Source organism: Cnephaeus nilssonii, assembly GCF_951640355.1.
Source record: "Cnephaeus nilssonii genome assembly, chromosome: 4".
NCBI lineage: Eukaryota > Metazoa > Chordata > Mammalia > Chiroptera > Vespertilionidae > Cnephaeus > Cnephaeus nilssonii.
The window spans coordinates 26106597-26128799 of NC_137075.1; the positions used below are offsets into that span (position 1 = coordinate 26106597).

The 22203-nt window shown below is 39.7% G+C and overlaps 1 protein-coding gene across 2 annotated transcripts in view; it reads right to left on the reverse strand.

Annotated features, from left to right (window-relative positions):
- The window catches only part of G2E3 (G2/M-phase specific E3 ubiquitin protein ligase), a 76800-nt gene that overhangs the window by 11129 nt on the left and 43468 nt on the right, over window positions 1-22203 (reverse strand). For both annotated transcript variants that reach the window (XM_079769403.1, XM_079769402.1), the window contains 5 exons: window positions 21769-21893; window positions 21531-21663; window positions 19299-19606; window positions 13976-14157; window positions 6701-6873 (listed from right to left, as the gene is read on the reverse strand). In XM_079769403.1, coding sequence (XP_079625529.1) covers window positions 6701-6873; window positions 13976-14157; window positions 19299-19606; window positions 21531-21663; window positions 21769-21893 — 921 coding nt within the window. The remainder of the gene's footprint in view (window positions 1-6700; window positions 6874-13975; window positions 14158-19298; window positions 19607-21530; window positions 21664-21768; window positions 21894-22203) is intronic.

Below are 22203 nucleotides of genomic sequence, written 5' to 3' on the forward strand. Positions count from 1 at the left end.
TCAACTATGAAACATGAGTTAGAAAACACAAGAGAAGGAAACATGCCTTTATTCTTTTCATTTTTTTCTTTCTTCCTGATGTTTCACAATTATCATATATAATAAAAGCGTAATATGCTAAGTGTCCAACCAATCAGTTGACCATTTGATCAACCGCTGACCAGTTGTTATGACACACACTGACCACTCCGACTGGTAGGTTAGCTTGCTGCTGGGGTTCGGCTGATCAGGACTGGGCAAGAGGGCTGGACATGCCCTGGAGCCCTCCCACGGTCCCTTCCCAGCTGGCCAGCCCCCATGGCACCAATCAGGACTGGGTGAGAAGACCCTGATGGGCCCCAATTGACAGCCAGGCCGAGGGACGCCACCCATGCATGAATTTGTGCACTGGGCATCTAGTACCGTTAGTAATTTGCTTTCTGTTTCAAATATTGCCTATAGACTTCATTTTAGAGTAGGTCTACTGGTGAGAAATTCTCTTACTTTTACTTCATAAAAGAAGGTCTAGATTTCTTCTTCATTCTGCTGTGTCGTTCCTGGGTTCTGAGATTCCCAGCTGGTCTGCTTTCATCTCCTTACCTTTCAGTCTTATGTTTGTTTTACATGTAATGTTCAGGGTTTTTAACTGTACTTAGCAGAAGGAATAAAGAGAACTATGTCTATTCCATGTTATCCAGAACTGATGTGGTCATTTTTCAACATGGAAGTGCTATTAGATTCATTTTGTGCGTGTATTTTTCCCCCCAATTGTTTATTTTCTCTTTTAAATCACTACACTAAACCCTCGATTTTGCAGACCTAGATTTAACAAACAAAGTTTCTGGTCCATATGTCATATGTGAAAATTAACACCCTGTTAATTCTAAAATGCTTTTAACCAAGATTTGCTTACAATTAAATTAGCAGGTTATTTTTTGGTATTAATTCACTGTTACTTTTAACAAATTTTAGTGAATAGCCCATATGTTTGAAAAAACACTAATAATTTTGTCAAGATAAATAAATATTACACATCTACAACTATAGTTTACATATTTAAATCCAAGAGTCACCACTCATAAACAGTGTTTGGTGAATGATTAGCATATGATCACACCACATCATGCCACGCATCTGCATTTGTTTACTCGGGGTGACAGGTGAATTTAAAATTACTATAATACATATAGAAAACTTTTCTGTGAAATTAAACTTTTTATACATACTTAATTTTAATTACACAAACATGTCTACGTAAGTAAAAACAGGTAAACAACTACTTTGTCAATTTTTTAACATACACAATCGGAAAACCTAGTTTATTATGTAACAGACTTTCAAATTTAACCAACACTCCCTCACCCATATTAGTCCATCATATCGCAGTTTTACTGTACTAATATTTTATCTCATTCAGTTTGTTTTTGTTATTTAAATTCTTGAGTGCTATTCCCAATATTTGCTTTTTTCGTTGTGTATTTTGCCTTCTACTGGAAATGCCTCTTCTTTAGCAAGGTATCATTAGCGCTCCCATTAGGCCCAGACTGCAGCAATTTCCCAACACAGTTGCTATGTATTTGCTTTTGCCTAGCACTCTACAAGTTTTATGAATCCTAAAATCAATTACATTGTTAATTTCTTTGCTTCAGATGAGGGTGCATGCAGGATGCCAAACCCAAGTTTGTGCAAACTGAGGATTCTGATTTCATATGACAGCTAGGGAATGTGGCTTTTGGTTTCCTTGTTATTTCTGACATCTATAAGACTCTTAAGAGTTCAGATATATATTTTCAAGATTTTTTTGTTATATGATACTTTATCTTTTACATAGGAGGGATTACTCTTCAGCTTTTATCTTGCCTTCTTCATCTTGATCTGCCTAACTCCTATTTATCATTCAGTTTTAATTTAAACACCAATTAAACAGATAGGGAAGCATTTCCTGACATCTAGATTAGTCATATCTATAAAAACAAAACAAAACAGAAGAAATAAACAATGATAAATTCTCTGAGTTAGCAATCAGAAAAATCCATCTGTAGATACACGAACTACTTGGAGAAATAAACATCTCTTTCATTAAGAGATGCACTTCAGCCCTAACCGGTTTGGCTCAGTGGATAGAGCGTCGGCCTGTGGACTGAAGGGTCCCAGGTTCGATTCTGGTCAAGGGCATGTACCTTGGTTGCGGGCACATCCCCAGTAGGGGGTGTGCAGGAGGCAGCTGATCGATGTTTCTCTCACATCGATGTTTTTAACTTTCTATCCCTCTCCCTTCCTCTCTGTAAAAAAATCAATAAAATATATTGAAAAAAAGAGAGAGATCCACTTCAAATTTTAAAATAACCACATCAAAATTTATACTATATGGGGTTATTCTGTGTATTAACCATAATTATAAATGATGATTCTATTCATATAAAATTTTACTATTTAAGAGTCCTATAGTCAGGACATCTGGATACATTTAAAAGAGCTATGTAACTGTTATTTTTAAATTGCAATATTAAAAATATATTGGAAGTTATATTCAAGTTTATGATGTTATATTTTCATTTGTGAGAGTGCTGGGGAACAACCTAAATGTCCATCTATAGAAAACTGGTTGGAAAAAAAATAGGAAACTGTTGAAAAAAACACACATAATGATATATCCAAACAACAGAGCTCTATAGAACTCTAAAACAGAATGAGAACTAAGTCTATTTACTACCATGGAGTGATCTCCAGAATATATTGCCCAGTAAAAAATGAGGGGAAAAAAAGGTGAATGGTATCGTATCTAAAAGAAATGAATATGCATACACTTATATAGTTATCTGCTATTATTTAAAAAAACAAATAATGAAAAAATAAACAATTAAAGCCACCAAAATGATTACTTCACAAGGCATGGAAGTTAGATGTGATAAAGATAAAAACTATACATCTTTGAATACAATTTGTATCATAGAGCTGAATTCTTTCAATGTACTCTAGTTTCATTATAGATTTGACTTTGAAACCATGCAAGCATTTTACATAACTTTTTTAAAAATAAAATTTTAATTAAGAAGCACTAAAAATAAAAAATGAAAAAAGTATACCCAGTTAGTAGTATAACAACACGAAATATAACTATTACAAATTACTTTAAAACACCGTAATTTGACACTAGAGTCCTAGAACAAGAAAAATAGAAAAATAATTTTAGTCTGTTTTCAATAGTATTTGTTATTGGTGATAAAGTTGGTATTGTTATTCTTTTTAAAAAAATATATATTTTTGGTGAGCGGACCCTGAAGCGGTGTCTGGACGAGCTCGGTAAAAACACCAGCCGGCCGGAGAGCTTCCTCACGTGAGTGCGCGGAGCCCGGGCTCGGGATTGGGCCCAGGTCTCCGGGGGGCGCGGGCTGCGGGCCCCTGTCAATTTCTGGACTAGAGGGGAGCTAACGGGAAACGTAGATCTCTTTCCCCCAAATTTCAGACCGTTTCCGCCCCCTTAGCCGATCAAAATTTCAGTCGTGTGCAGACTCACAGATACTAAGTTCACACTTTTATGTATTAATCAGCAAGATTGTCCAGATTCTTGAGGACCAGAATCTATACTTAAAATTGACATTTCATTCAAATTTGATTTTGCACACGACTGGGGCCTTATTTCCCCCTTTAATTTAAGAGTACTGCCCTAAACCGGTTTGGCTCAGTGGATAGAGCGTCGGCCTGCGGACTGAAGAGTCCCAGGTTTGATGCCAATCAAGGGCATGTACCTTGGTTGCGGGCACATCCCCAGTGGGGAGTGTGCAGGAGGCAGCTGATCGATGTTTCTAACTCTCTATCCCTCTCCCTTCCTCTCTGTAAAAAATCAATAAAATATATATATATTTTAAAAAAAGAGTACTGCGAAAATATATATATATATATGTATATATATGTGTGTATATATATATATATATATACATATATATATATATATATATATATATATATATATATATATATATATTTATTGATTTCAGAGAGGAAGGGAGAGGGAGAAATAGAAACATCAATGATGAGAGAGAATCATTGATCTGCTGCTTCCTGCATGCCCCCCATTGGCGACTGAGCCCGTAACCTAAGCATGTACCCTTGACCAGAATCAAACCTGGGACCCTGCAGTCCACAGGCCAATGCTCTTATCCACTAAGTCAAACCGACTAAGGTGGTATTGTTATTCTGAGACTAATGTTTATAAAATATGGAATAAGTCAAGTGAGTAATTATTTCATACTAGAGGCCGGGTGCACAAATTCTGCACAGGTGGGGTCCCTTGGCCTGGTTGGCGATCAAGGCCTATTGGGGGGTCAGCTTGCCGGGGAAAGAGACCACGAGAGGTTGGCCTGCCAGTCGGAGGGGGGAGGGCGGCGGCCGACCGGGGGTGGTGCCGTGGGAGGTTGGCCAGCCGGGTGGAGGGGCCGCGGGAGGTTGGCCGGGGGAACACACTGACCACCAGTGGGCAGCTCCTGAATTGAGTGTCTGCCCCCTGGTGGTCAGTGTGCATCATAGCGACTGGTCGACCGGTCGTTCCAGTCATTTCGGTCGTTTGGTACTAATGGTCATTTAGGCATTTATATATATAGACTAGAGGCTCGGTGCACGAAATTCATGCACGGGGGTGGGGGAATCCCTGCACCCTCTCGCAATCCAGGACCCCTCAGAGGATGATCCCTCAGTGGGATCGGGCCTAAACCAGCAGTTGGACATCCCTCTCGCAATCCGGGACCACTGGCTCCTAACTGCTCACCTGCCTACCTGTCTGATTGCCCCTACTCACTCCCCTGCCTGCCTGATCACCCCTAGCCCCTCTGCCTGCCTGCCTGATCGCCCCTAACCACTCTGCCTGCCTGTCTGATCGATCGACCCTTACCACTCACCTGCCTGCCTGATCACCCCTAGCCGCTCGCCTGCCTGCCTGATCGCTCCTAACTGCCTCTGCCTTGGCCCCTGCCATGGTGGCTTTGTCTGGAAGGATGTCAGGAAGGTTGTTTGGCTGTCCGATCTAATTAGCATATTACGCCTTTATTATTACCGATTATTATAGATTTTAATTCTACAGTGACTTTAAGAACTAGGATTCTCAACATGAGACAAAGGGAAGTTAAACATCTTACAGTAGTGATTTTGAAATATCAGTATAACCTCATAATGTATTCTTTCTTAAAAACAACAAAACAAAAAACCTGTATTTCCTAGTTTTTGTCCACTGAAAAGGCCTAGAAACAATGACCAACCTGGCAAAAATGAGCATCCATAGCATCCAGACTCTGGTTTTGAAATATCATTTCCCATTCAAAGAAACAAAAGTCCCTCAGCACAGAATAACAAAATGAGACTGAAACATATTACTGTACTATACAGCAAGGTGGCTCTCAAAGACCATTAATGGTCAACAGTAAAAAAACTCAAAACAACATAATAAGGTTTATACTGGCAAAAGATGAGATAATTTGAACTTCAGTAAAGATAACAACTGTAACAATTTCAACACAAGTATACACTGAGTGGCCAGATTATTATGATCTCTGAATGCATAATAATCTGGCCAATCAGTGTGTATATATATTAGAGGCCAGGTGCATAAATTCATGCATGGGTGGGGTCCGGCCAGCCTGGCCAGTGGGAGGGGATATGGGTGGTTGGCTGGCCTGCCTGCTGGTCGAACTCCTGTTCGAGGGGACAATTTGCATATTAGCCTTTTATTATATAGGCTATACACTGAGTGACCAGATTATTATGCGTTCAGAGATCATAATAATAATCTGGCCACTCAGTGTATTTAAATCTATGGATTAATGATACTAAAATTTAAAGAAAAACATGATTACTTTTGAGATAACATGATGTCTGATAATAGCTTGAAAATAATACTTGCGTCAATAACAAGGGTAGGATAGATGAACAAGACTGGCCAAAGGTTGATTGATAATTGTTAGATATGGGTGATGATTACATGCCATACCATTCTCCCTACTTTCAAATATATTTTGTTTTTCATTATTAAAAATTAGAGTATGAGGACATATATAAGTTTTCAAAATTCATTCAAAGTATTATTGGAACAAAAAGTTTGCAGACCAGTGTTCTAAAGCTAAAGAGCAAGAATCACATCTACAAATAGAACCAGAGACATAGAAGCACAGAACAGGCTTCCAACCTATGAGAGAAGGCAGGGGATAAGGGGGTAAGAGATCAACCAAAGGACTTGTATGCATGCATATGAGCATAACCAATAGACACAGATACCAGGGGGGTGAGGGCATGTGCTGGGGGAAGGGGGAGTGGCCAGGGAGAGGTCAATGGGGGAAAAAGGAAACTCATGTAATACTTTAAACAATAAAGAATTTTTTAAAAATCACATCTACCGTGTTAATCAAAGAATGCTCAGTACCTATTACCCAACAGACAACAGGTGCTCAATATATAGGTATTAAATGAATGAGTAGAGATAAAATAGTTGGCTTAAGTGGTAAGAATTTTTAAAATAATTTTTATTTAGAAAAATAATTATAAATTGAGATGATGATTATTCTTTCTACATAAGCATCATATATTTATGCAATTCTATATATATGGTCAGAACAGTAGTCTTCCTTAACAGGTTCGTTTTAAAGCATAATTTAAAATTTTTATCAAATATATCTCACATTATAAGATAATTAACATGTAATTTGAATAAATCTTCCACATATAAATAACCTACCTTTCAAAAGGTGCTTGGACTCTTTTAATTACATGGTAAGCAAGTATGTCTTTTGCCAATAAATATTTGTCACTTAATGATGTGATAATTCTTAGACATCCAATAAGCTCTAGGTAGTTATAGCAATCATTCACAATTGAGTTTAAGTCAGCTACATTTGTTGCACTATTTATCTGTAATGAAGAAAATATACTCAGTTCCCACTTTCACTTGTAAATGATATTTACATTTCAAATGACACATTATTTTAACACAATTCTTGAGTACACCAGAATGGAATGAAAGTATACCAAAAATTATTTTTCTAGAATAAATACCTGACAATCCAGTTTAATAAACATAGTATATTTCTTCTTTCAAGAAACCTTGAGTATAATGCCACTTTAATATGGGAAATTGCTTACATAAAAGGCAATAATTGACATAGAACAGTTACATAGCACTGGAGAGGGAAGAGAGATAACCTGAGATTTCATGAAAGAGAAAGAATATCAGCTGAGACTTAGATGAATACAACCAAAGAGTATTTCAGGGAACAGCATAAACAGAAAAATTCTTGACCATTTATGGTCGACACTTTCATATATGTTAGCTCTTTGAACACTTACAGAAGGAGAAAGATAAAAATACAAGGAGTCAATGGAAAATTTCCTTGCTATTTCTTCTTTCCAAAAATCTCTTCTCCCAGAGATTTACATGATTCTCTCATTCATACTAGATCTCTGCATTTCTCCCAAGTTTTTCCTGACTACCTGGTTCAAAATAGTTGAATATATGTTGCCTTATCGTGCCAAATCCACCATCCTGAGTTTCAGCTGGGCACATGGCCAAATTTTCCTTCCAACTATGTGACCAAGGCTATCCAATGGGACAAGTGAAAACGTGTCAAACTCCCTCCCACTCTACTTCCACTCTTTCTCCCTTAAGTGCAAGCTTCATCCATGGAGATGTAAATACTATACTAAGTGATTACATAACAATGAGAGGATGGAATCCAATTCTCTGGATGACCAGATGTATCACTACTGTAACTCTAAAATGAGTCATTTCTGTAAAAAGCAGATAGCATTTTGTTTTGTGAGTAGATGTCTGTCAGAACTACTCAACTCCACCATTATAGTATAAAAATAGTCATAGACAGAAAACAAATGAGTGTGGTTTCAATAAAACTTAATTTACAAAAAAGAGGAAGCAGGCCAGACTTGACCTACAGCCATAGTTTGCCAACCCTAACCCCTAAAATCTAAACAACAGATTTTAGAGAGAAATAAATAACTGTCATTTTTATTTTATTTTTTTGAGACACTGTCTTTTGGGTGTCTATATTATAGCAGCTTAGCCTCAGCTCTTACCTATTATACCCCAAGCATTATCTATCTCCTTTCTCATATACTGTTTTATTTTTATAATATATTTTACTACATGATGGTACAGTTGACCCTTGAACAACAGGGGTTTGAACTTTGTGGGTCCTCTTACATGTAGATTTTTTTTTTTCTCAATCAGCTCTTTGTAACTACCCATGGGTTTTGCATCAGCAAATGAGGAGGTCTACTTGTATACATTGTTATATACCAATTTATATAAGAGATTTGAACATCTACAGTTTTTGGTATCTGCAGGGGTAGGGATCTGAGAACCAGTCCCCCACAGATACTGAGGGGCAACTATGGTTAAGTTTGGGCGAACAAAATATTATATGTGGATTTTTTACTGAGTGGGGTTAGGTGCCCATAGACCCCCACGTTTTGCAAGATCAATTATACTGCCCATTGCAGGAGCTGCCATGATGCACACTGGCCATTTAAAAATAAACAGCACCAGGGACCTGGTGCCAACAAACAAACATTCGGCTTCCCCCAAGTGGGACACAGGCCGCGCCACCATCCTGGAGGCGACACCCCACCAAATAGCAGCCAACATCCCATGGCACAAAATGCAGCCCACAGCCCAGTCTGAAAACTGTGGCTATGGGCACCAGGTAATGACATCACATACCAACACCCAGCTTCCTTTCTCTAGCAACTAGCCTCTTTGGAGTTTCTTCAGCCCAGGAACCTCACTTGCTTTATAGCCAGGTATAAACATTTTACAGTTTAACCAAATGTTTGTGAAGCGTTTCCCCATGCCTCATCTCATTTGATCCTCACAGAAGTCCTGGAGTAGGTAGATAGACTTGGTAGAATCCTACTTTCTTTTTGTTAGCAAGATGGAAATAGCAATATTAAAATATTTCTTCTAATTAATTTCCTTTTAATGTGCATGAATCCATGCACCGGGACACTAGTATATTATATATTTATTTATCTCCTGTCTTCACTCTGAAACAGCGGTTGCCAACCTTTTGGACCTCACGGATGACCACTGGTCCACAGACCACTAGTTAGTGACCGCTGCTCTAAAAGGTAATTTCAAGGAGATAGGGATTTTGGCTCACTACTCTGTCTTCAGTGATAAAACAGTACTGGGTACATAGTACTTACTAAATAACAAACATTGCTTAGGAATACAAACTAGAAATAGGTAAAGCCATGAGGAGAGTTGGAAGTCTTTTTTTTTTTTTTTAAATATTTTATTGATTTTTTACAGAGAGGAAGAGAGAGGGATAGAGAGTTAGAAACATCGATGAGAGAGAAACATCGATCAGCTGCCTCCTGCACACCCCCTACTGGGGATGTGCCCGCAACCAAGGTACATGCCCTTGACCGGAATCGAACCTGGGACCCTTGAGTCCGCAGGCCGACGCTCTATCCACTGAGCCAAACCGGTTTCGGCAGAGAGTTGGAAGTCTTAAATAACCTAATGAATAACATGAACTTTGTTCAATAGGCAATGAGAAGCCATTGAGCATTCCTGAGAAAGAAAGCAATGTGGTCAAAATTGTACTTCTGAATCACCCTGAATAAGAATATTAGAATAATGTCCTAATTGCTTACAAATAGACATAATTTAGTTTGGTATAGTAAGCACACCGAAAATAAGGAAAGGCAGATGACTTGACACACACTGATAAATGGAATGTGGAAGAATGAAAACAACCCCTTCTCCATAATGTCTTAGACACAAGGTATCTCTTGAAAAGTAAAGGAAAATCGAGCTGAAAAATTCTGGAGAAAAAAAATAGTTCTGTTGGCCTCAATGTGTGAACAAGAACCAGATCTTCACATAAAATCTAGGGGCTCAAAAATACAGGTCTGGGAATCATTCAGAAAGGTTATAGGTGAGAAGCTTTCCAAATATTATAGAACTAGAGGCCCAGTGCATGAAATTAAGAAAAAGTTAAGAAATCGGCCCTAGCCCTAACCGGTTTGGCTCAGTGGATAGAGCATCGGCCTGCGGATTGAAAGGTCCCAGGTTCGATTCCGGTCAAGGGCATGTACCTTGGTTGCGGGCACATCCCCAACAGGAGGTGTGCAGGAGGCAGATGATCAATGTTTCTCTCTCATCGATGTTTCTAACTCTCTATCCCTCTCTCTTCCTCTCTGTAAAAAATCAATAAAATACATATATTAAAAAAAAAGAAAAGAAATCGGCCCTAGCCGGTTTGGCTCGGTGGATACAGCGTTGGCCTGCGGACTGAAGGGTCCTGGGTTCAATTAAGGGGGTTGGGGGGTGGTCCCTCAGCCCAGCCTGCACCCTCTCCAGTCTGGGACCCCTCGAGGGATGTCTGACTGCCTATTTAGGCCTGATCACACCGGACAGTCAGACATCCCTCTCACAATCCAAGACTGCTGACTCCGAACCGCTTGCCTGCCTGCCTGCCTGCCTGATTGCCCCTAACCACTTCTGCCTGCCAGCCTGATCACCCTATAACCACTCCCCTGCCAGCCTGATCAATGCCTAACTGCTCCCCTGCTGGCCCGATTGCCCCTAACTGCCCTCCCCTGCTAGTCTGGTCACCCCTAACTGTCCTCCCCTGCCAGCCTGGTTGCCCCCAACTGCCCACCCCTGCAGGCCTGGTTGCCCCCAACTACTCTCCCCTGCTGGCCATCCTGTGGCAGCCATCATGTGTCCACATGGGGGTGGCCATCTTGTGTGTTGGGAGTGATGGTCAATTTGCATATTACTTCTTTATTATATAGGATTAGGACTGTTAAAACAACACTGAAAAATACCTCTTTAAAGGGTAGGAAGAGGAAGCATTAAAAAAGACAAGTAGTCAAAAATAGAAGGGAGTACAATATTAAAGTAATAGAGAGAGCCCAGCTGGTGTGGCTCAGTGATTGAGCATTGACCTCTGAACCAGAGGTCACAGTTTGGTTCATAGTAGGGGCAACACATGCCTAGTTGCAGGCTCAATCCCCAGTGTGAGGCATACAGGAAACAGTCAAACAATGATTCTCATCATTGATGTTTCTCTCTCTCTCTCTCTCTTCATTCCTCTCTGAAATCAATAAAAATATATTTAAAATAATAAAAATAAAACAGTAGAGAGGGATTTGAAGACAGCAATGATTGATTGCAGAAGTCAAAAGAGATAAGGAATTATAATTAAAAACAAAACAATACACAAAAAAAGGCATTTGAATGTGAAGATTCAAATCTCTGGATATCAGCTTTGAACTACCTAACTTGGGAGACAGGCGGTGGGAAACAAAAGCCTCTCTCTAAAAAGTTAAGAAATCGGCCCTAGCCCTAACCGGTTTGGCTCAGTGGATAGAGCATCGGCCTGCGGATTGAAAGGTCCCAGGTTCGATTCCGGTCAAGGGCATGTACCTTGGTTGCGGGCACATCCCCAACAGGAGGTGTGCAGGAGGCAGCTGATAAATGTTTCTCTCTCATCGATGTTTCTAACTCTCTACCCCTCTCTCTTCCTCTCTGTAAAAAATCAATAAAATACATATATTAAAAAAAAGAAAAAGAAAAGAAATCGGCCCTAGCCTGTTTGGCTCGGTGGATACAGTGTTGGCCTGCGGACTGAAGGGTCCTGGGTTCATTTCCGGTCAAGGGCACATGCCTGGGTTCTGGGCTTGATCCCCAGTGTGGAGCATGCAGGAGGCAGCTGATGGATGATTCTCTCATCATTGATATTTTTCTCCCTTCCCTTCCTCTCTGAAATCAATGGAAAAAATAACTGAGTGGCCAGATTATTACAATCTCTGAACACATAATAATCTGGCCACTCAGAGTGTGTGTGTGTGTGTGTGTATGTATGTGTGTGTGTGTAATTTGTGCAAGGGTGGGGTCTGGCCAGCCTGGCCAGGGGGAGGGGACAGGGGCGGTTGGCCGGCCAGCCTGCCTGCTGGTCAAACTCCTGGTCGAGGGGACAATTTGCATATTAGCCTTTTATTATATAGGATATACACTGAGTGATCAGATTATTACGCATTCAGAGATCATAATACTCTGGCCACTCAGTGTATATTTTTTTAATAAAAAGTTAAGAAATCCATAGAAAAGAGGAAGTGAGACAATAAAGTTAGGCTTAACAAAACTAAGCCTGACTTCATTGCCCAAGTTACACAGCTTATAGTTTATAGTTATTTCGATCTAAAATCTGACTTGTATGCTCTTAACCATTAACTATACTGCTAATTAAATGAAACAATGACTAGATAGAAGAGGTTAAGGGAAGAAAAGTTGAATGGCTTTCATTATCTCCAAATCAGTAACACGTAAGCCAAGCTTGTCAAACTCTCAGCCACAGGCCACCAATGAATATTTTTGCAGCCCAGTCAATATAACGGTATGTAAGAAACATTTTAATAAAAATTTCATAAATTTTTACAATATCCTGTTATACATAATTATCAATAACAAACTACAACGTTTGCTAATGACTGATTACTATAATCGTGTTGCATTCATTTCCCTTACTCGCCTTACACGCAGGCGCACCATTTCTTTCCAATACTAGCAGCGAATATTTTAGCAGCCGATTGCTACGTCATTAGTCTTGGACTGACTTGTTTGGTGTGGGCAACAGAAAATATTTCGCTTTCGGAGAACAACTAAAATAGGTTTATTTACATTACGTTTATTTTATTTATTTATTTTTTTAAATATATTTTATTGATTTTTTACAGAGAGGAAGGGAGAGGGATAGAGAGCTAGAAACATCGATGAGAGAGAAACATCAACCAGCTGCCTCCTGCACACCCCCCTACTGGGGATGTGCCCGCAACCAAGGTACATGCCCTTGACCGGAATCGAACCTGGGACCTTTCAGTCCAGACCGACGCTCTATCCATTGAGCCAAACCGGTTTTGGCAACATTACATTACGTTTATTAATCTGTGCAGTTAATCAGTGTCAGGTAAGTTAATGTTCAAGAAAAAATACTAATTTAAAATGTTCTATTATTTTAAGTTAATTATTACTTTTATTTCAGCCCTTTATATCCAGCATGTCTCTATCAAAATAAACCTAAGTTTCTATGAAAATTGAAGCTTTTGTTTTTTTGCGGCCTACATAATCTTAAACATTGTTTATTTGGCCTGTGTTAGCCTTTGATTTTGATGTGCTTGATGTAAGCAATGATCCTTATGCAGCCAGCATACGATAACTAAATTGAGTTTGTACATGTAACATGTGCAGTATATGGCTCAATAAATGTTAACTCTTTTTAGGTGGGAACATTGAATCTCCCCACTTATCTACACATGGAAAAAATTCAACCTAGCACTCATAACTCCCTATGGGAGGAATTATGAGTTTTCTGACTGGTAAACTACATCCTTGCTCTCTTCAGATCCACTGCCTTGCAGGAAAACATACTTTTATCTGCTTTCTACCATGAAACAAGGAACCTACCTTATATTGTCTCTGGCAGGACAGATAAATCCATCTAGTTTTGAGAAATGTTAGCAAGCCATTTTGAGCACAGACTGAAGTCACATTATCGAAATGGTTTTATCAATATTAAACTAACTTGGTACTTTGATCTCTAGCTGTCTGACCATTACATCTTTTTTTTTCTTTTCTTAATTAAAGAACAAACATTTATTTCCCGGGGTTGTGGAGGTTGCGAAGTCCAAGATAAAAGGTGCTGGCAGACTTGGTGTATGGTGAGAGCCACTTCCTGGTTCATAGATGGCCATATTTCAGTTATGTCTCTATGTAGGGACATAAGAGGTAAGGGAGTTCGCTGGAGCCTGTTTAATAAACACATTCTATATCTATCTTTTAACTGGTTGTGTACTCTGCAGGTAAACAGAAATATTGACACCCCTTAGCTACTCCACAGAGTATTATTTTTCTATTGTAGATCCAGTATTTATATTCAAATCTATTTACAATGTAGTCTACATTTTAATAAACATGCACATTTCTTACCCTGATTAAAATCTGTGCCACATCAAAGTCTGAAACATCGTCTAAAGTTGGAAAGGTATCTTCTGGTCCAAAAACAAGGCAGTTAAACAAAGTTTTAGAAAAAAAACCAGGTGAAGGACCACCATGAACCAAAGAAATGGCAAGCATTTTGCCAGCTTCATAATAAAGATTCTCTTTCAGAGCTGTAAATAGATGGAAATAAATTAAATACACTTCTATTATTATTATTATGCATCATATACAATAAATACATCTATAATAAATTAAAAACAACCTAAGCATTAGATAAATGGAAAATAACAATTCATAGAAGCTATAACATGTATAAATTATAGATTTCACCTAAAAAACACAAAATTTCTTTTTTCTGAATATAAAGTAATACTTATTGTAGAAAAAAATATACAGAAACTTTATTTATTTTAAATATATTTTTATTGATGTTTTTTACAGAGAGGAAGGGAGAGGGATAGAGAGTTAGAAACATCGATGAGAGAGAAACATTGATCAGCTGCCTCCTGCACACCTCCTGTTGGGGATGTGCCCGCAGCCAAGGTACATGCCCTTGACTGGAATCTAACCTGGGACCCTCAGTCTGCAGGCCGACGCTCTATCCACTGAGCCAAACCGGTTAGGGTCAGAAACTCTTTAAAAAAGCACACCTATAGCCCTAACCAGTTTGGCTCAGTGGATAGCGCATCGGCCTCCGGACTCAAGGGTCCCAGGTTCGATTCCGGACAAGGGCATGGACCTTGGTTGCGGGTACATTCCAAGTAGGGGGTGTGCAGGAGGCAGCTGATGGATGTTTCTCTCTCATCGATGTTTCTAACTCTCTCTCTCTCCCTCTCTCTTCCTCTCTCTAAAAAATCAATAAAATATTTTTTAAAAAGCACACCTATAATCCCACTACCATAACCATTATACACACTTTGATATATTTGTGTCTTATGTGTGTATAAATATATACATAAACAGTATGACTTCTGCTTTTTCCCAATTTATTGTAAATTTTTTATATTATTCAAAAATTATTGAAATCTACAGTTAAGGAATGCATTAAGACTAACTTACAGATGTGCATCAATATAAGCCATCCTTTTATTACTGGTACCTTCACTAAGTTACATTATATAATCAGTATCTATTTACATAATCTTGTTTATATATATTTGATTTTATTAGGATAGATTAGGATTTAGTATTAGTGGTTCAAAGGATATGAACATTTTTTTTGTTGTTAATCCTCACCTGAGGATATTTTTCCATTGATTTTCAGAGAGAGTGGAAGGGAGGGGGAAGAGACAGAGAGAGAGAAAAAAAAACATTGATGTGAGGGACAAAAGGGATATGAACATTATTAAGGTTGTTGATATATAGTGCTAAATTATGTGACAAAATGGCACAAATTTAATCCCAACAATTCATGCTATTTTACCATATTACAGTTTCCAATATTTTTTAAATTGCCAGTGAAAATGATTTTAGCTACTCTGATTAAGTCAAAAGAATATGTAAATTTTCTTTATTTTTTCTAAAAACTGTTCAAAGCAACTTATTAGTAATAAACAGTAACAATATTTGAAATAATAATAAAATCTCAACAACTTTATAAGGTATATGTATTAGTAGTCACATTTTACAGATTAAGAAATTGAGATCCAGAGACACTATGTAATTAATCTTAGGATATAAAACTACTTAAGTGATATGTACAAAATTAATTGAGATTTTGTGACTTATATTCATGTACTCTCCACTGTACCCAAAATGCCTTGAGTTAACATTACTGATCACTTATATATTTTTTTGAGTTTAGAATTAAACTCTGTGTACTATATATAGTACAAATAATTTTTGGTAGTTTCTCAATTATTTCAATGATGCTTCAGGTAACAGTGAGGAAGTTCTATGGAATATGTATGAATAAATTCAAATGGAATGAAATGTCTTCTCACTTTTGAATTTCCTATATTATAACAAAAATGGTATAAAAGTTCCTAACAAAATGCTAGAATTAACCAGTGTTTTGGGATGCCTGTTTTAATCATGTTAACTCCTCACTAGAAATAAACACATAAAAGTATCATATACATAATTGTGTAAGAAAAATTCTTGAAAGCAAAAGTACATTTAAAAATCTGTTACATGTGAACCAGAAAATCTATATATATTAAAGAGCCAGGGTCCATAATGTTACAGAATGACCGAATGGATGACCAAACACAGGAAGGCAGTCCTGCAGCGACCCAGCACTGACTGCCGCTGCTGCAGGTGCGGCGCCCAGCACTGACTGCCAAGGGGGCTGCAGATCAGGCCCAGAGAGAGAAGCAGGGTCTGATCCACAGCTTCTGTGGCAGCTGTTGATTAGCCCTTGACTCTCTTTCTCTCTGGGCCTCGCCAGCATAGGCCCGGAGACGATGACTGGCATAGAAACCGAATAATCAGAACCAAATCTGGGTGAACTGTGAAGAGTCAATGACTGCCTAGGAGGTGGAGCCTTTGACACTGACTGACATAGAAACCAACCAATCAGAACCAAATCTGGGTGAACTGCAAGGAGCCAATGGCTGCCTAGGAGGCGGAGCTTCTGTCACTGACTGGCATAGAAACTGACCAATCAGAACCAAATCTGAGTGAAGTGCGAGGAGCCAATAGCTGCCTAGAAGGCGGAGCTTTTGACGCGGACTGGCATAGAAACCGGCCAATCAGAACCTAATCTCGGTGAACTGCAAAGGCAGAACCTAAGTTGGGGACTGAGGAGGGGTTTTAAGGGCAACAGCTGTTTGGTGTAAGGTGTAAGAAAGTGGTTCAATTTTTTAATGACCGGCTTGGCAGTATAGTGCATATGGCTGGCTATCAGTCCAGATATAGGGATTATCTATTTTTGTCTGCCAAGAGCATCTCCTCCTGCTGAAAAAGGCTCCCGCAACCCGCATCTAAGTAATCCTATCCTATATAATCTATCTATACTAATAAGAGGGTAATATGCTAATTAGACTGGGTCGACCAGCCATCTTCTGGAAGTCCGACTTCCTTCCGGACAAAGCTGTGGTGGTGGGGGCAAAGGCAGAGCCAGTTAGGGGTGATCAGGCTGGCAGGGGAAGGCAGTTGGGGGCGAGGTCAGGCTGGCAGGGGAGAGTGATCAGGCAGGCAGGCAGGTGAGCGGTTAAGAGACAGTGGTCCCAGATTGCAAGAGGGATGTCCGACTGCCAGTGGGATCGGGCCTAAACCGGCAGTCGTACATCCCCCAAGGGGTCCCCAATTGGAGAGGGTGCAGGCTAGGCTGAGGGAAGCCCCATGTACAAATTTCCTGCACTGGGCCACTAGTTATGTTACAAAATTCCTAGGTTGTGAAGAAACATGCTAGCTGCAATTTCTGAATGTCTGAACAGGAAGGGCTCTGATAATCATCCATCCCATTTGCCTACTCTATTCAAATAAAATTAGAATGAATATAAAATACATTTTTAAGAAGTTGCAGTTAATTATAGAATCATTTCAAGCAGGATATTGCTATAAAGAAATTAAGAACATTTTTATAGAAAATGTCTCACTACAAAATCCTATCTAATGAAAGAGTAATATGCAAATTGACCGTAACTCCAAGACACAAGATGGCCGTGCCCATGTGGTCAAAGATGGCTGCCCCCATGTGGACACAAGATGGCCGCCACAAGATGGCCTGCAGGGAGGGCAGTTGGGGGCGATCAGGCAAGCAGGGAGGGCAGTTGGGGGGGGGGGGGACCAGGACTGCAGGGGAGGGCAGCTGGGGGGGCAGGCCTATAGGGGAGAGCAGTTGAGGGGACCAGGCCTGCAGGGAGGGCAGTTGGGGGGACCAGGCCTGCAGTGGGAGCAGTTGTGTGTGTGTGTGTGGGGGGGAACCAGGCCTGCAGTGGAGGACAGTTCGGGGGTACCAGGCATGCAGGGGAGGGCAGTTGCAGGGGACCCAGGCCTGCAGGGGAGGGCAGATGGGGGGACCAGGCCTGCAGGGGAGGGCAGCTGAGGGGGACCAGGCCTGCTGGGGAGGGCAGTTGGGGGGAACCAGGCCTGCAGGGAGGGCAGTGGGGGGCAATCAGGCAAGCAGGGAAGGCAGTTAGGGGTGACCGGGCTGGCAGAGGAGGGCAGTTGGAGACCAGGTCAGCAGGGGAGGGCAGTTGGGGGGGCAGGCCTATAAGGGAGAGCAGTTGGGGGGACCAGGCCTGCAGGGAGGGCAGTTGGGGGCAATCAGGCAAGCAGGGAGGGCAGTTAGGGGTGACCGGGCTGGCAGAGGAGGGCAGTTGGGGAGACCAGACCTGCAGTGGGGGCAGTTCGGGGGGAACCAGGCCTGCAGTGGAGGACTGTTGGGGGGGACCATGCATGCAGGGGAGGGCAGTTGCGGGGGACCCAGGCCTGCAGGGGAGAGCAGTTGGAGGCGATCAGGCAAACAGGGGAGGGCAGTTGGGGGGACCAGGACTGCAGGGGAGGGCAGTTGGGGGGGGCAGGCCTGTAGGGGAGAGCAGTTGGGGGGATCAGGCCTGCAGTGGGGGGCTACTGGGGGGGACCAGGCCTGCAGTGGAGAACAGTTGTGGGGGGAACCAGGCCTGCAGGTGAGGGCAGTTGGGGGGGACCAGGCCTGCAGGGGAGGGCACTTGAGGGATCCAGGCCTGCAAGGGAGGGCAGTTGGGGGGGGGCCAGGCTTGCAGGGGAGGACAGTTGGGGGGACCCAGGCCTCCACAGTTGGGGCGGGGGGAACCCAGGCCTGTAGGAAGGGCAGTTGGGGGGGATCAGGCCTGCAGGGAGGGCAGTTGGGGGGGCAGGACTGCAGGGGAGGGTAGTTGGCGGTGACCAGGCCTACAGGGGAGGGCAGTTGGTGGGGACCAGGCTGCCAGAGGAGGGCAGTTAAGGGTGACCAGGCCAGCAGGGGAGGGCAGTTAGGGGCAGTTGGGCTGGCCGGGGAGCAGTTAGGCGTCGATCAGGCTGGCAGGGGAGTGGTTAGGGGCGATCAGACAGAGGCAGGTGAGCAGTTGGGAGCCAGCAGTCCTGGATTGTGAGAGGGATGTTGGGCAGTCAGACATCCCTTGAGGGGTCCCAGATTGGAGCGGGTGAAGGCTGGGCTGAGGGCCACCACCCCACCACCCCACCCCCCCGTGCACGAATTTCGTGCACTGGGCCTCTAGTTTGCTTTTAAGATTACTGTCCCACCCCCATTTTTCTGTGATTCTATCAGTATTTTATTAAGAATGTAAATTATACACTTTAACCACATGTATTGCATATCAATTCTATCCAACCATCTCTTCCTTTACACGTGGTATATGCAGTATATATAATAATAAATAATTACCTTGAGAATTTAGGGACAAGTTCTTTGACAAGGACCCTTCAAACAATGGTGAGTTCTCAAGATGTTGCATTAAAAGACTTAGGAATTCTTGCTTTGATCCAGGATGCTCTGTTCCAAAATTATCACTTTCATTAACATATGCAACTTCAATTGTGTACGAAGGATTAAACTTTTGATTTCTGAATCCGTTTAAGGCACTATTCCAGATATCGGCTTTGTTGATATATAATCTTTTTGTTTTTTTAATAATTTGAAATCCTAACTCTATAATTATTGTTGAAATGTCTCTCCTAAATTTGTTGCCTTGCCTATAAAACATGAATTTAAACATAGAGGTAAACACTCTAAAATGCTTTAAGTGACATGGCAATATACAGTTAAAAAGAAACAAAAAAAAGATTGAAAGTTCTTCCCATCTCTCACCCAAAAGCAGATAATGCTGCCACTGGAACCCAAAACAGTTATTTAATAACTTTAGTTCAAAATTATTGATTCTCTTTCCCCAATCTCCTACCAAATTAGAATAATCTAATGTCATAGTTGATTTATGAGAATATTGATAGATGATTATCTCAAATTTGATCAATTCAGTAGATTTAGATATGAGTCAGAATCTCAAACTCTGAACTTTCTGGCCAATGACTACCACACACTTATTTAACTGTACCTTATTTCATATTTACTAGATCCTTTAAAAAATAAAGTAAATATAGTCTCTGCTTACTACACAAGAGAACTATAGTTTTAAGAAATTATAATGTATTTTTAACCATAAAGTTAATAGTAGAATATTATAAAGAGAATTTGCAACACTGCCTCAGTTTTTCCATCTGTATTTGGTATTGATGTACTCAAAATGATCTTGTTTGGGGCAATGTCATTATCATCTTTATACATCAAGTATAAATTTTTCCCAGCCTAAGACATTATAATGTCCCAATGTGGGCCAGGTTTTGTTGTTTTTCTTTCTTCACACAACCCCCTACCGTATTCATTAATCCAAGTTGAACAGAACCAAAATCTTTTGGAAAATAATCTTTTTAAAAATAAACCGTCTTGTTGAAAGTTGATTCCTTGCTTCTTTCTGGAATGGAAATACTATGCTGTTCTTCTAGAACATGATGGAATATTAGAGCAGGTGCAAGGACTCAAACTTCTCTGGCATAATATCTTTAGAAACCTAAATATTAAAATTATTTAAAACTAACATGAACATCTTTTTTATACTAAAAATATAAAAATATTTGTAACAAATTTTCAGTTAATACAGTGGTATTTTAAAACAGCAATTCTAAAAAAATAAAAAATAAAACAGCAATTCTTCACTTTTTAAATAGTATCACTCCTATCTTCAAATCTAGTTATCAAATATTTTCACAAAAATTCTCTTGTCCTTCTAAATTTTAACTTGATATTATTTTTAGTAAGAAAGTACTTCCTCATGCTTAGAGCTACTAATATTAATTTGTCTATTTTTTCCCTATTGGCAACAACAAGGCTCTATGAACTTTTTTTATTAAGCCATACATATACTTAAAAATCGTAAGTTCAGTTGGACAAATACCTGACACAGAATGAAGATGTAATTCTAGTTCTATTTAAATGGTTAAGAATGATTTTCAAAGTTACTCATTTTGTTGTCTTATGAAAGTTAGGCATTAATAAAATAATACTTGTCAGTATTAATACTTATGCCTTAAGCTTCCTACACAAATGACATTTTATATGAGATTTACAGTGAATACATTAAGCAAATGATTACAAAATAAAAAAAATTAACTCTATATTAAATATAATTCCTTCTTTTAACAAAGTAACATAATATTCATGTTATTTAATTTTGTCTTACTCTATAACCAAATAACAGTTTAAGCACACTTTCCAAATCTGTGTTTTTAAAGTATTTTGAAAATTATCTATAATAAAAATGTGTTTTACATCATGAGCCCATATACAATTAAATACTAAAATTATTTTACATACATTCTTTCTATTTGCAGTTGGGGGGACCAGGACTGCAGAATGATACTTTATATTCTAATCTATCCTGTTTCATTTTCTTCTTTAAATGCTGGTTGGATGATTTCATGATCAAATGTTGGGTCCTGCTGTTTGAAAAACATTCTTCCAGACTACTGTAAAGCTCAGCTAGTATTCTAAGTATATACAGCCACTTCCTATTCATTTTCTCAGAATAGAGTTTTGTATTTTTCTCCAATTCAAAATACACACCTCATCAGATCTTTGTGCTGGGCTCCAGGTGACTGTCTGGATAATTTAGGTGATGATTCTTCCAACAAGCAATCATTTATTCCAACATTGTTAGTGTTGGGTAATGTATGTTTTTTGGCTTTTTGGAAACCCCCTGCAGATTTAAAATCCAATGTGAGCATAACAGAATATAGGTAGAAACTTTTAAATAATATGTATTTGAATAAGAACATCTTTATTCAAAATTACAAAATGTTACCTGAGTTGTAGGTAATACCTCTACAGTCCAAACACTCCCAATTTTGTTCCCACGATCGTAGTGAGGAACAGGCTAAATGTGTTCCACTAGAACCACAAGACTGACAACGCTTTATTTCCCATTTGCTGAGGAGATAAAGAGAAGCAAGTATTGACATTTTGATATTAACTTAGTCAAATTCCCACATTGCCACAGGCCTCACTGTCCACCTCACACACAAAACCAACCCAAAGGAGGAAAAATAGATTATCTGCATTGTTACTGCATTACTTTTTCTTAAAGCACATTTTTCTATTTCATTATTTATGTTTATAATCTTCTCCTTTAAATATTCTCTAAGTATCAACATGTATATGAACATGCACATACAACAAAGAATATAAACATCAGAAAGAATAGGATTAAAGAAGGGAAAGAATTTTTATTTTATATTTG